The 15,522-nt window shown below is 42.6% G+C and overlaps 1 protein-coding gene across 2 annotated transcripts in view; it reads left to right on the forward strand.

Annotated features, from left to right (window-relative positions):
- Nucleotides 1-1,446: 1,446 nt before the first annotated feature.
- Nucleotides 1,447-15,522, forward strand: part of REST (RE1 silencing transcription factor) — a 29,680-nt gene continuing 15,604 nt past the window's right edge. The window contains exons 1-3 of one of the 2 annotated variants that reach the window (XM_066387628.1): nucleotides 1,447-1,805; nucleotides 4,129-5,032; nucleotides 11,635-11,718. In XM_066387628.1, the coding sequence (XP_066243725.1) occupies nucleotides 4,138-5,032; nucleotides 11,635-11,718 (979 nt within the window). In that variant the 5' untranslated portion in view covers nucleotides 1,447-1,805; nucleotides 4,129-4,137. Of the gene's footprint in view, nucleotides 1,806-2,306; nucleotides 2,614-4,128; nucleotides 5,033-11,634; nucleotides 11,719-15,522 lie in introns of those variants that run through there. The other variant, XM_066387626.1, reaches the window with a different exon arrangement.

Here is a 15,522-nt window from a genome sequence, read left to right on the forward strand (position 1 = left end):
AAGAAGTTAGTACAGAGAAGAAAAATGCAAGGCAGAAAGAATAGAAACAGTTAAAATAATAGTTTTATCTCAGCCATACCAACGCCGAAGAATCTTCGTTATAGTTAAGGATTTAACTAGGACAAAGAAGAGGAGGAAATGTGACATTCGAATAAAAACTATAAAATACATTAATAGGCTTGGTAAAATAACTTAAAAAGAACTGGTCCAGTAAGTACAGCACATTCCCGGAATAGATGAGACCAGACTCCCAGGATGAATAAGACAGATGAGTCCTAGAGATAGGGAAGTCGCTAGACTCCCAGGATGACTAGGAGCTGATAAGTCCTTGAGATAAGGAAGTCGTAAAAACTCCTAAGATAGTTAATGTGACCACATCCTAAGGGATAGATAGGGACATTTCCAGCTGGGGGCTTTCAACTGTATGACTGGTTACTAAGGCACATGACTAAAATTTGATTTGGAGGAGCCAATTGCTAAATGCCAAATTCGCTTCTGTATGAACTGCTTGCTTGCTACGCTATAAAAAACCCCTAGATTGTAGGCGCTCGGTGTGGCTCTTGTGACTACCACTTGAGGGTCCACCCCTGCGCAGGTTAATTTTGCTTTGTTTTGTTCTCTTTTTCTCTTGGCCATAAAACTTTGTCTGAAACTCTCCAAACGTCTCCAGTGTCTGTTTTACCCGGCGAGTGTAACAACTAACCCAGCATTAGGCATGGTTACCCCATGAAACGTGGGAAGCCAGGTTACTCTCCTACACATAGTCTTCGGGCAGCCTCCAGGTCCTCGTCACCCTCCTTACCCCCTGTAATCTGAGGGTAGCTGCTCCACTGAAGTCATGCTTTGAAGGCTCACAGCAATGACTTGCTACCTCTAGGAACTGGTCCTGTCCTTCCTTGAGACCGGGATCTTCCCGAAATATTTTCTTCTCACAACTCACGAACTATGTGTAATAGCATTTTCCTCGTTTACTGTTTAAAATTTAGAATGCATTTTACCATTAAAGCTTAAAACGAAGCTTAATTAGTCAAGGGTGGCCAAGGGTGGAGCCTTGAAGAACTCTGAAGGGTATTTTCGAGCGCTTTACACTTGAAAAGCGGATGACAATAGTTCTAAAAAGTACGTTTAAAGCCTGCATATTTTTCTTTGAACAGCTCTATGCTCATGCGTGCACACCCAGTCTAGGGGCTAACTTTTCTGTTGTTTATTTATATAAGAAATCTAGAGCCGGAGCAGGGCTCGCGTTTTTTGTTTTGTTTTGTTTTTTGACCCAAGGGCAAGGGCGTGGGGCCGGCGGGATAAGGTGAGGCTGCCCCTAGGCGCGCCCCCAGCCCAGCCTAGGCCCTGCGCTACCCGCTTCGTCAAGGGGCGGGGCGCACCAGCCGGCCGCGCGCGCGGGCGGCGGAGGAGGCGTGTCCCGCGGGCGCGCGCGGCGGCGGAGGGGGCGTGTCCCGCGGGCGGCGGCAGCGGCGCGGGCCGGGTGCGCAGCGCAGCGCAGCCTCCTGTGCTGGAATGTGCGGCTCCCGCGAGCTCGCGGCGCAGCAGCAGAGGAAGCGCCGCCGAGGCCCCGGGCCCCAGATCCCGGTGGCGGCGGCGGCGGCAGCGCCCGAGACGGCAGGGCTCAAGCCAGCGGCCTGAACACTCTCTGCAGCCCCACTCCTGGGCCTTCGCGGGCCTCGACGACCCCAGCGCCCAACTTTTCCACCCTCCTCCTCCCCTCCCCCGAAACTCCAGCAACAAAGAAAAGTAGTCGGAGAAGGAGCGGCGCCGTCGGGTCCCCAGCCCCTCCTGGCCGAGGGAGGCCGGTGAGTGCGGCGCGGGGGTGGGGGCTCGGACTTGGTGGGGGAGGGCCGGCGGGGCGGCGGCGGCGGCGGCGTCCGCGGGCGGGGGAGGGCGCGGAAGGACGCGGAGCGAGGCGCTGTCCAGGGCTGATTTGCAGATACTGTGGCTCCGGCGGCGGCTGCCGCGCCGGGCGGGGGCGGGCGGCCGAGCAGGATCGGGTTACACCCGCACGGCCCGGGGGCTGGGTCGGGGGCGTCCGTGGGGAGCGGCGCGGCGCCAGGACCCCCTCCCCAGTCGAGGCCGGGCCTCCGCCTCCGCGCGGGCCCCGGCGCTCCTCGGGGTCGGGGCTTGAAGCCGAGAAGCGGAGCTGCTTGGGGCCCTGGTCCTGAAACTTCCTCCTCGCCCTCCTGCTGCTCCCAGGTCCCCCGCAGCCCCTTGCCGGCCCGCGGTTCTCCCTCTCCCCTCCCTCTCCGGCCTCTCCCTTCGCCGGAAGGCGCCGTGGAGCGCGGCCGGGCGGGTTGAGTCAGCCCTGGGGCCCGGGCGGTTCCGCCAATGGGGCTGGACAGCGATTTCTGCGCTCGGGCCGTTTCGCCGCCGCCGCGGCCCTCCGCTCCCCGCCACCTTGCCGCCGGCCCTGGCGGAGCTGGGGCGCGCGTCCCGCGGGGCGTCGTGGGGGAGTGAGTTCGCAAACTTCCGGGGGGCGGTCGGCCCGCGTGGGGGCCCCTCGGCGCTCGAGGCCCGACGCCTCCGGAGGGCGCCCGCGGAGCCTCCCGGCCCTCGGCGGAGGGCGAGCCCAGAGGTGGCGAGAGCAGCCGGGACGCCGGCGACGCGGTAACTTTCCTCTCTTCCCACCCGAGGGCCGGAGCGGGGGCTGGACGGGGGCAGACTTGTTCTGGCCCAACGGCTCCCCGAGTCCGCTCCCCTTGCCATTTTTAGTGTTGGGGAACACAGGGAAAGCTTCGGGACCACTGTTGGGGCAGCTCCCGCGATTTGGCGTGTTAATGTGTGCAGTGCACGGGGCGAGCCTAGAGGAAGCGAGAGCGCCCGAGTTTGCAAAGAGCTGCTTTGTGTTTGGTATTTTGAGAAAATGGCCGAATGCCTATTTCAGCCAGGAATGCCGCCGCCGAGGCAGGCGCTGGTGGCAGCAGCACATAGGAATCCGTGCAGCACGTTGGGCTTTGGAGCTTTGCTTGTACGCTTTTCCTGACAAACGATAAAATTCCTGTAGGGATGGCAGTTAGGGTGTTGGGGAGCGTTAGAAAAGTCGATGTTTGGGTAAATTACCGAGTAACGGGGGCTATTAAACGTTGGGACAGCTTTTGCCCTTGGTTTGTTTCTGTGATGGCATCTGATTCCAACTTTTGTTGGTATGTGTAACTTAACCGGTTTGTGTTTATACACTTTGGTGAAACGGATTATATTTTGTATTTTGGTTTAACTTTTTAGTACTTGCCACTTATTTTGCTTTTTCTAATTTGGAAGAGAACACATACTTTGAGAATATTACCTAAAGGTTGGAAAGGAACTGGGTTAAGACAATTAAGAAGCCCAACATGTTTTCAAGAAGGTAATCTTGTAATGGCTTCCTCTAGGCAAGTAGGCCAAGTCAAGGACAATGCAAGAAAGTTGCTGATTGTCTAGTTGAGTTGTATGATTATTTTATTAGGTGGTTTGAAAGATTCTTTATTTTCTTTTGGCAAGTTTTGAGTGCACCAAAACTTTTTCACAGAAGAAGAGGCCTGTAATTTTTATCCTTTTAAAAACAGGTCAACTCAGCAAAAAATAAACGAAGTGGTACTTCTGTGTAGTAGCTTACTCCTATGGAGTTAGTTGAGGTAATGTGAATTTCAGTTCAGTGGGCCAATTATTACAGGCTTCAGCTTTTCTAGACAATGCTTGGCTTTTGGATTCCTCACCTTTCTGATTCAGGCCAAACGTTGAAGGAATTGTGAGGCTTGCAGTTTACTATTAATGTATTGACTATTAAAAGTAATTTTAATTAACATTAAAAATGAAGGCTGATGATTTTTTTTTTCACCAGAAAATTTAAAACTGCTTACCCCAATGGTAGACCTAGTTGATGGATATGTTATATCAAACAATTGATAGAGAAGTTTTTGTAGCTATAATAGAAAACTTTGGTGATAAAATAAAGAGAATCTGAAATTACAAGAAGATAATAAAGGCTTATTTTTAATAGTTAATGAAATTCATTGAACTTAAAAATTATATTGAAAAATGTATTTTTTAAAAGTTAGGAAGAATTACAGTGATGTTTTGGTTTTAGACCAGTAAAATTGTGTTTAAAATGATGCTTTTGTGTTTATTGTTTTGTTTTGAATTCAGAATACAACTATGGCTACTCAAGTAATGGGGCAGTCTTCTGGAGGAGGAGGGCTGTTCAACGGCAGTGGCAACATTGGCATGGCTTTACCTAACGATATGTATGACTTACATGACCTCTCCAAAGCTGAATTAGCCGCTCCTCAGCTTATCATGTTGGCAAATGTGGCCTTAACTGGGGAAGTAAATGGCAGCTGCTGTGATTACCTAGTTGGAGAAGAAAGACAGATGGCAGAATTGATGCCTGTTGGGGATAACAACTTTTCAGATAGTGATGGAGAAGGACTTGAGGAGTCCCCGGAAATAAAGGGTGAACCCAGTGGACTGGAAAACATGGAACTGGAAAGTTTGGAACTAAGCGTTGCAGAACCACAGCCTGTGTTTGAGGTATCAGCTGCCCCAGAAATTTACAGCACAAATAAAGATCTTCCACCTGAAACACCTGGAACAGAGGACAAATGCAAGAACTTGAAGACCAAACCCTTTCGCTGTAAGCCATGCCAGTATGAAGCAGAATCTGAAGAACAGTTTGTGCATCACATCAGAGTTCATAGTGCCAAGAAATTTTTTGTGGAAGAAAGTGCAGAGAAGCAAGCAAAAGCCAGGGAATCTGGCTCTTCCACTACAGAAGAGGGAGATTTCTCCAAGGGCCCCATTCGCTGTGACCGTTGTGGCTACAATACCAATCGATATGATCACTATACTGCTCACTTGAAACACCACACCAGAGCTGGGGATAATGAGCGAGTCTACAAGTGCATCATTTGTACGTACACCACAGTAAGCGAGTATCACTGGAGAAAACACTTGAGAAACCATTTCCCAAGGAAAGTATACACATGTGGAAAATGCAATTATTTTTCAGACAGGAAAAACAATTATGTTCAGCATGTTCGAACTCATACAGGTAAGAGAACTCTGCAGTCTGTAAGTTCAGCTCAACTACTGACAGTTAATTGAGTGGGTAGTTAACAATAATGCTTTAAAAGGGGAGGGTGTCCTGGGTTCAAACCCTGGTTCTGTTATTTGCTGTATTTGTGACCTTAAACATGTTATTTAGTCTCTGTGTGCCTCAGTTTCTCCATGGAGATAACTAGAGGATTAAAGGATTCAGTGAAGGAAAACAAAGCTCTGAGAGTTATATGGAAGAATTGCCAAGAGAAATCTTAACAATGTTCTTTTAAAAATACATTTTCTGTTCTTTTTAGAAGATGTATTTAGTTGGCAGTTAATACATCTAAGGTGCATACAGTAGTTTTCAAAGGGAATTGGAAGGCTTACACAAAAAAGGGAGGAAAAAAAAAATGCAGTGATTAACCCTTGCATAACCTCATTTAAGATAGACAGCCTCGCCTGACCTGTGGTGGCACAGTGGATAAAGTGTCAACCTGGAAACACTGAGGTTGCTGGTTCAAAACCCTGGGCTTGCCTGGTCAAGGCACATATGGGAGTGGATGCTTTCTGCTCCTCCCCCCTTCTCTCTCTCTCTCTCTCTCTCTCTCTCTCTCTCCCCTCTCTATAATGAATAAATAAAATCTTTAAAAAAAAAAAAAAAAAGATAGACAGCCTCAAACTATTTAACATATTTGACTTGGACTTTTGATATCCTAAATGGGATAACTTAACTTATTTTGTCCCCAAAACAGAAATGTGAGAAGTTAGTTCTTAAGGGATTGGTGGGATTACCACACTTGAAAATAATTTTCCTAAGAAAGCAAGCACATGGGGGGGAAATGCAATTATTTTTCAGACAAAAAGTCATGTTCAGCATATTTGAACTCATACAGGTAAGAGAATCTTCCTGATTTATATGTGTGCACTATCAAAAAAAGAAAATGGGGCTCTTGCCAAGTTAGCTCAGTGGTAGAGCCTGGACCCAGCGGGTGGATATCCCAGGTTGGAACACACAAGAGAAGTGACTGTCTTCTTCTCCCCTCACCCCCCCTTCTCTCTCTCTCACTCTCTCTCTCTCTCTATCTATCTATCTCTATCTCTCTATCTCTCTCCTGCAGCCATGGTTCAACCACACTGGCCCCAGCACTGAGGATGGCTAGGTAGAGCCTCCCCCTCAGGTGCTAAAAATAGTTCCTTTTTAGCATCAGCCCCATACCATGCTGATCAGGGTACATGCAGTCTATTTCCCCTCCTCTCACTTAAAAAAAAGGGGGGAACAATCATAAAATATGAACAATTTCAAATATCTCAACAGTAATAAAATGCTACATTATACCAACATGCACCTATCACTTATATCCAACAGTTATGAATATTTTGCAAATCATTTTTTAAAATAACAGCTTTATTGATATAACACTCTTCTGCCACACAATTCATTCATTTAAAGTTACAATTCAGTAGTTTTAATATATTCACAGTGCTGGAGAGCATTATGCTAAGTGAAATAAGCCAGTCAGAGAAAAGAAATTACTATATGATTTCACTATATGTGGACTCTAATGTGTACACATAGAAGTCATGCTCTTTATCATATTTTGTAAGTTACTATCTGAAAGTTCTATTTTATTATATATTATTTTATTTTATTATTATGGCCAATAATATCAAGTTAGGCCATAAATAGCAATCTATTCTATTATAAAGAATTTAAAAGTAAAAAAAAAAAGAATTTAAAAGTTAATTATCCTTTATTGATTCTTTTTGTTAATCTATAATACATAATGGTATTTGGGATTAGTTTTAAGATATTGTAGGTGAGGTTTGTCTACAAATTGTTGTTTAACTTAAACTGTTAAGTGATTAATGAAGTAGGATTCCTAAGAAACTTGTTTCCTATGCTATGTATTTTTGTAATGTTTGAACAACCTTAGTTTTGAAATAAAATGGAGATAGTAATCTAGAACTGTAGTATAGGGTCACAACTGAAAAGGGGTATCGGATGCTATTTGTTTCAGGTTCCTTTTGCAGGAGTTTTCATTCTGTAAGACTGAACCCCACAGGTAAAGTGAAACACGGTGGGGAGGTAAATGGATTGCGTTGCTTTGCTTTAAGTGATATACTAAACTCACAGGTGAAATTCCATTAAATGAAAGACATCTGCAGCAAGATTTCTAAGCCCCAGCAGATGGCTTCTGTATTTCAGGTTTTAAAATCTAGTCAGTAAAAGAATTTCTAGTCCCTTTGGAATATGTTGTGACCTGTGAATGACTGTCTTCATGCATGCAAGTCAACATATAGAATATTATGCCTGGCCTGTTAGTGGTCCAGTGGATAGAGTGTTGACCTGGAACACTGAGGTCACCAGTTAGAGGCCCTGAGATTGCCTTGTCAAGGCCCATACAGCAAGCAATGAACAACTAAAGTGAAGCAGCTGTGGCTTGATACTTCACACTGCCCATCCCCCTCTTTCCTCTCTTGGTAAAATCAAGGAATAAAATCTTTTTATTTTTTAGAGAGAGAGACAGACAGGAAGGGAGAGAGATGAGAAGCATCAACTTGTGGTTGCTGTACTTCAGTTGTTCTCAGTTGTTCACTTATTGCTTTCTCATGTGTGCCTTGACATGAGGGAGGCAGGGGCTAGCGACCTTGAGCTTCAAGTCAACAACCATGGGATCATGTCTATGATCCCACACCCAAGCCAATGACCTCAGGTTTCAAACCTGGGTCCTCAGTGTCCCAGGTCAATGCTCTATGCACTGAGCCACTGCCTGGTCAGGCATGATTTTTATTTTAAAGATTTTATCTATTGATTATTACAGAGAGGAATGGGGGGAGAGAAGCAAGAGGGGGCAGTGGAGAAGCAGATGGGTACTTGTGTTCCCTGACTAGGAATCAAACCTGGGACATTCACACTCCAGGCCAAGGCTCTACCACTGAGACAAATGACCAGGGCTGAAATTTGTGATTTTTTTTTTTTTTTGTATTTCTCTGAAGTTGGAAATGGGGAAGCAGTCAGACAGACTCCTGCATGTGCCTGACCGGGATCCACCCGGCACGCCCACCAGGGGGCGATGCTCTGCCCCTCTGGGGCGTCATTCTGCCGAAATCAGAGCCATTCCAGCACCTGAGGCAGAGGCCACAGAACCATCCTCAGGGCCCGGGCCAACTTTGCTCCAATGGAGCCTTGGCTGTGGGAGGGGAAGAGAGAGACAGAGAAGAAGGAGAGGGGGAGGGGTGGAGAAGCAGATGGGCGCTTCTCCTGTGTGCCCTGGCTGGGAATCGAACCCGGGACTCCTGCACGCCAGGCTGACGCTCTGCCACTAAGCCAACTGGGCAGGGCCAAATTTGTGATTTTTTAAAAACCAATTTGGTAGTCTATAAATCGAAGGATAATTTGATTATGTAAATTCTGAGTATCTGTGGTATTAAATGCATGCTTCTAAAATGTGTATTTATGGAAAAAATAAATTTAGTGCTGAAGAGTAGAGATAAATGATGGCAGAATCACTTATTTCTCATTTCTCATTAGGTAGTCTAATTTTCAGTCACTTAATGGGTTTCTTTTTTTACTGAGTGATTAATGTTAGGTCCTTCCTTACATGCTAATCTTCAGAACAATCCACTGATAAAAAATAGGGGGTATGCTAGACATTAGGCTTTGTTTACATACTGAGAGGAAAACTACAGGTTTGAAAGCCTGAAGTGCTGTGCCCAAGGTCACATACAACACAGACTCAAACTTCCTAATCTCTTGTTATTTATTGATTTAAAGAATATTTTCATTTCTTTTTTTTAGAGACAGGAAGAGGGAGAAATATCAATTTGTTGTTCCCTTATTTATGCATTCATTGATTGGTTCTAACCCACTTGAGATACCTGGCTAGAGCCCTAATCTTTTTATAGGTAATTATAGTGGGTGCTGAGGATTGTTTTCATTTGAGTCTTTAATCAAAAGATTTTTAATTTTGTGGTTCAGGTATTTAACCTGTTCCCAAATTCTACTTTAAAAGATCATACTATTGCCTGTATGTGTGACTGAAAAAATCAGTTTTGTAGACTGTGCCTATAGAATAGAATTACACAAATAGGACCAATCTGTTTTGTTATAAAGAATTTTAAAGTAGCCTGACCAGGCAGTGGCGCAGTGGATAGAGCGTCGGGACTGCGATGCAAACTGACCCAGGTTCAAGACCCTGAGGTCGCCAGCTTGAGCGTGGGCTCATCTGGCTTGAGCAAAAAGCTCACCAGCTTGGACCCAAGGTCGTTGGCTCCAGCAAGGAGTTACTCGGTCTGCTGAAGGCCCCCGGTCAAGGCACATATGAGAGGGCAGTCAATGAACAACTAAGGTGTTGCAATGCAACGAAAAACTAATGATTGATGCTTCTCATCTCTCCGTTCCTGTCTGTCTGTCCCTGTCTATCCCTCTCTCTGACTCTCTCTCTTTCTCTGTCCCTGGGGAAAAAGGAAAAAAAAAAGAATTTTAAAGTAAAAAAAAAAAATTTAAATTTAATTATCCCTTATTGATTCCTAATGTTAATCTATAATAATAATTAATTTTTATTTTATTAACTTTTTAAAATAACAGCTTAATTGAGCTACAATTTACATGGCATACAATTCACTATGGGTTGGCCTGTTAGGGACATTGCATGTACAGATAGGGAATCATACAGTATGTGGTCCTGTGTGACTTAGCATAGTGTTTGCAAGGTTCGTTCATATTGTATGTGCAGTAGTTATTTTCTTTTAATTGCCATTTAATGTCTTGTGTGGATACACATTTTGTTTATCCATTCTTCAGTTACTGGGTGTTGGGATTGTTTCCACTTTTTTGGCTATTATAAATAATGCTGCTATGAAGATTTCTTTTACAAGTTTCTGTGTGGACAGAAGTTTTTAAAACTTCATTTGAGTATAAATCTTAGGAGTGGAATTGCTGGGCTGAATGGGTAACTATGTTTAATCATTTGAGGAACAACTAACTTGTTTCATAAAGTGGCTGCATTATTTTACAATCCCAGCAGTGTATAAGGGTTCCAATTTTCCATACCAATACTTGTTAATATCTGCCATTTTGATTATCACCAATCTAGTGGGTATGAAGTTTTCATCTTACTATTTTTTTTTTTTACAGAGACAGAGAGTCAGAGAGAGGGATAGATAGGGACAAACAGGAACGGAGAGAGATGAGAAGCATCAATCATTAGTTTTTCGTTGCAACACCTTAGCTGTTCATTGATTGCTTTCTCATATGTGCCTTGACCATGGGCCTTCAGCAGACCGAGTAAGCCCTTGCTCGAGCCAGTGACCTTGGGTCCAAGCTGGTGAGCTTTTGCTCAAACCAGATGAGCCCACGCTCAAGCTGGTGACCCCGGGGTCTCAAACCTGTGTCCTCTGCATCCCAGTCCAACTCTCTATCCACTGTGCCACCGCCTGGTCAGGCATCTTCATCTTATTTTGATTTGCATTTCCCTCATGGCTGATGATATTGTGCATATCTTCTCGTGCTTATTGGCCATTTGTGGATCTTCTGTAAAGAACTATTTTTAACACTGTTAAAACTCTTAAAAATTCTTTTAGGTAAAAGGAGTCATTTAATGCTATGAGGAATTTACAGCTAATCCATAGCTAACAGTTAATTACAGCTGAGCAGTTACTAGGGACACATGTCTTCCGCACATTCTTTTTTTAAAATTCTTTTTCCTTATCTCATTTTATTAGACAATGTGTTGCTGTATCTTACTATGTAGATATACAATAACATTTATTGAGGGCTTTATATGTGCCAGGCACGGTGGTATTTTGCATGTATTATCTTAAATTCTCACAATTCTAAGAATTGAAGGTACTGTTACTTTTCTAGATGTAGCAACTTGCTCAAGGTCATAATTATCTTGTGGCCAAAGACTAAATGAAACAAATTTTCAAGCTTTTTAAAAAAACCTGTTTTGTGGTTGACTACACATGCTCAAAAACAGAAGACACATTTCCTGCCTTTTGAGTCTTAAATTCTTTAGCACTCACTAAATTACTTGCCTCTCATTGCAATTGCTCTGCCCTTATGGCTTTATGAATAAAATTTGTTTTAACTGACTTATTTCATAACAGCTATAGCTACCACTTGAAAATTTTAGCTTGAGGCAACAAAATCCCCACTCAAAACCATTCTTGCTTTAAGCTAACAGTTTCAAATAATAGATTTATCATGTACAAGGATTAAAAAAGTTACCCAAGCCATAGCATCAGACAATTTGGGTAGATTTTTTTTAAAAGATAATTCTAATTAAAAAGAAAAAGTATGCTCCTTGATGCCTTACCAAAATAATTTTTAATTCTTAATATTTAATGTAATAACATGCAGCATTTTTGTGATAATTAAAAGGGCTGTAGAATTCAGAAAACCAATGATATTGTCAGCAAAGTTGAAATGATATAATTATGTAAATTATGAATGAAATAATTTATATTTCTAATACTTTTACATAAATTAAATATATGCCAGGAATGGGAAAAATGTTTTTGTTAAAAAATACCAAGTACTGATTATTGTATATAATGTTAGTGAGATTTTTATGTGCTTATCATATTCAAACGCTAATCATATTTTTACAGGAGAGCGCCCATATAAATGTGAACTTTGCTCTTACTCAAGTTCTCAGAAGACCCATCTAACTAGACATATGCGTACTCATTCAGGTTGGTAAGAAATGGGAACTTTTCTATCTTTTCTATCAATTTTAGTAAACTACCATTATAACTATTATTATAAGGAAGTTCTAGACCTGGAACTGGTCATTATTTATTATTATATTTTAATATAATTTAGAAATTAGAATTAAAAACCAGTGTTTTGTTAGCATGGAGCTATATTTACATGGTGATTCTTAATGAGTATAGGTGGAACTCCTGTGAATTTTTTTTTTTCCTTCATTTTTCCGAAGCTGGAAATGGGGAGGCAGTCAGACAGACTCCCGCATGCACCCAACCAGGATCCACCCGGCATGCCCACCAGGGGGCGATGCTTTGCCCCTCTGGGGCGTCGCTCTGTTGTGTCCAGAGCCACTCCAGCACCTGAGGCAGAGGCCACAGAGCCATCCCCAGCGCCCGGGACATCTTTGCTCCAATGGAGCCTCGCTGGCTGCGGGAGGGGAAGAGAGAGACAGAGAGGAAGGAGAGGGGGAGGGGTGGAGAAGCAAATGGGCACCTCTCCTGTGTGCCCTGGCCGGGAATCGAACCCTGGACTCCTGCACGCCAGGCTGACGCTCTACCACTGAGCCAACCGGCTAGGGCCACTCCTGTGAATTTAAAAATGTATGTGTACTTTTCTGGGAGGAGGGCCCCTAATTTTCATTAGCTCTTCAACAAGTTCTATGATACTAATAAAAGTTGAACTGATATCATAGACCAAGGCTGGTTAATTCTTTTTGAACAACTCCTGCTTTCTCACATTCCTTTCTCAACACAGCGTGATACCAGGTTGCATAGTGTGGTTGCTAGGCTCCAGGGATTCCTTTTTAGCTCCTCAGGTTTTGAAATTTGGACTTGTTCTCTTTTGAAGGTTGATAGGGCTTCTCTGAGGACTGATTTACAAAAACCAGACTTTAAAGAATTATATGTAATCTGAGATACTAATTTAATAGCCTATAATAGGTGAAATGTAGGACTATAACAAGTGGGAGATTTATCTACTTCAGTGAAAGAATCAGGATCACCAGGCAGAATTGGTCCCCATTATCAAGGGTGGCCAAGTTAAAAAGTAAATATTAGAGGTGGTGTTTTTTGTGAGAGAGAGAGAAGGGGAGAGAGATGAGAAACATCAATTTGTAGTTGTAGCACTTGAGTTATTCATTGATTGCTTTTCATACATGCCTTTATGGGGTGGGGTGGGGTGGGCTGGGACTATCTAACTGAGCCAGTGACCCCTTGCTCAGACCAGCGACCATGGGTTTATATCTATAGATGATCCCACGCCCAAACCGGTGACCTTAGGGTTTCAAATCTGGGTCTTCAGTGTCCCAGGTCAACGCTCTATCCACTGCACCACCACCTGGTCAGGCTAGAGGTTGTCTTGAATGGAGAATTATTTAATTTTGTCCATGATTAACCTTTGGTGAACTGCCATGTCTGATTAGAACACTCTCTTCTGGATTTAGAATATATATGTATCCCTGTGGGTATGCTAAATAACATCTTGCTATTCACAAAAGTTTATGTAGACCCATCTTAAGTTAAAAGTTACTTTAAATCTGTGTGTTCGATTGAGTAGCTACTAGCCACATGTGGTTATTGAGCTTGTGAAATTTGATTGCTTGGAATTGAGATACATAGAATGCTGAAGAAACACTATGAAGAAAATGTGATCTATTTTTTAAATATTGATTATATGTTGATATAATATTGGATCTATTGGTTAAAAAATAGTTCATTTTTACCTGTTTTCTACCTTTGTAATGGGACTACTAGAAAAATTTTAATGTGTTGCTTGCATTTCATTGCTATTGAATATAGCTGTCTTAAGTCAGTGATGAGTGAAACATGATTATAGTACAGATTCTGACTTGAGTAGTTGTGAAGGGATTACATAGTATGCTTGCTAGCCTTTTGTGACCCTATGTGCTTGTGTTAGTGTGACTTTGAGTGTACCTCTAAATCTCTAAGGCTTAACCAGAACCTGCTTGTGATACTTTTTGGGTTTTCCTGGTTTTATTTTCTGGGGATAACTTGGATGCTATCCCAGGCTTTGTTGAGGATAGGCATATATTCTGTTCATAGCTATGCTCTAGCACTTAGAAAAAACACTTAAGAGTTAACATGAGTTAACTCAGTTTTGTCTTCATAACTATCCATGATGTATAAGTTCTATCCCTGTTTTACAAATGGGAAAACTAAGGCATTGAAGAAATATGGCCATTTTTCTTGTAGAATGCCCTCTTTTTGCATTTGTCTTATTTGCTTGCTCATGGTGTCATTTAGTTTTCCTGTCCCTGCACCTGTGTTACAGGTACACCGGAAATTAAATCTAAGTGGTTGATACTTAATTTTTTGATGTTTCATTTACAGGGTTGACCCTTATTAGTATTGTTTGGTCACTGGATTAGAATGACAAAGTACATGTATTTTCTTCATTGAATTTATAGTACTTTTGTTACTGTATAAGTTTTTATTATGTTTCACACTAGTCAGTACTCTTGTCTGAACAATTTAGATTGTATTAACTTGTCCTTTGGGTTTTCTTTGCTATGTTTTATTATTTATATTTAATTAATTAATTATTATTATTTTTTTTTGCAGAGAGAGTAGGGGTGGAGTAAGAAGTATCAACTCATAGTTGCTTCACTTTAGTTGTTTGTTGCTTGCTTGTTGCTTGTTGTATGGCAAGACCGGAGTTTTGAACTGGTGACCTGAGCATTCTAGGTTGATGCTCTGCCACCCCAGGCTTTGTTTGATTTGAGAGAGAGAGAGAGAGAGAGAGAGAAGCATTCTGTTGGTGTTCCACTTAGTTGTGCATTCATTGGTTGCTTCCCATATGTTCCCTGACCATGGGTCTAACCTGCAACCTTAGTATCATATTTCAAGACAGCTAGCCAACCGAGCTAACCAGCTGGGGCCAATTTTATTTGGTATGTGTTAAAGATGATTTTTAGTAGTTGCTGTTTAATGGTACAGCAGGTCCTTTAAGAGTCTGTTAATAAGTAATAGTTACTACTTATTTATTTTTGTGACAGATAGGGAGAGGGACAGATAGGGACAGACAGACAGGAAGGGAGAGAGATGAGAAGCATCAATTCTTTGTTGTGGCACCTTAGTTGTTCATTGATTGTTTTCTCATCTGTGCCTTGACCCGGGGGCCACAGCAGACAGAGCCCTTGTTCAAGCCAGCAACCTTGGGCTCAAGCTGGTGAGACTTGCTCAAACCAGATGAACCTGTGTTCAAGCTGGTGACCTCAGGGTTTCGAACTTGGGTTCTCCACGTTGCAGTCTGATGCTCTATCCACTGCGCCACCACCTGATCAGGCAGTAGCTACTATTTATTATATGCATGTTGGGTGCTAAAAAATTAGGATCTGTTATCTCCAAATTTAGTACTCCTAAAATACTTAATTCCGGTTTGTAGATTAAAGACACAGGCTTAAAGAAGATAAATGCTTTGTGTAAGGTTAATTGTCGTCCTCCCAGATTAGAAGAGCTAGGGTTTGGCTTCAGACTCCCCTACCCTCCTATTTTTAGTTATCAACAGTGTTAATTCTCTGAGGAGAGAATGACTGAAGAAGCTACTGTATAATCAAATTGGAACCAGAATGTTTGAGAGAGCAGAGCCATTGTTTTTTATTGGATGCCAACAGTTTGAGTCGCAAACAGGAAACAAACATTTTTAGTCTACTTTGTGTATGAGTGTGCTGAATTATTTTCAACAGATACTATATTTTTATTTTTTTAGATTTTATTTATTTATTTATTAGAGAGAGGAGACAGAGAGAGAGAGAGAGAGAGAGAGAAAGA

Source organism: Saccopteryx leptura, chromosome 5, assembly GCF_036850995.1.
Source record: "Saccopteryx leptura isolate mSacLep1 chromosome 5, mSacLep1_pri_phased_curated, whole genome shotgun sequence".
Taxonomy (NCBI): Eukaryota; Metazoa; Chordata; class Mammalia; order Chiroptera; family Emballonuridae; genus Saccopteryx; species Saccopteryx leptura.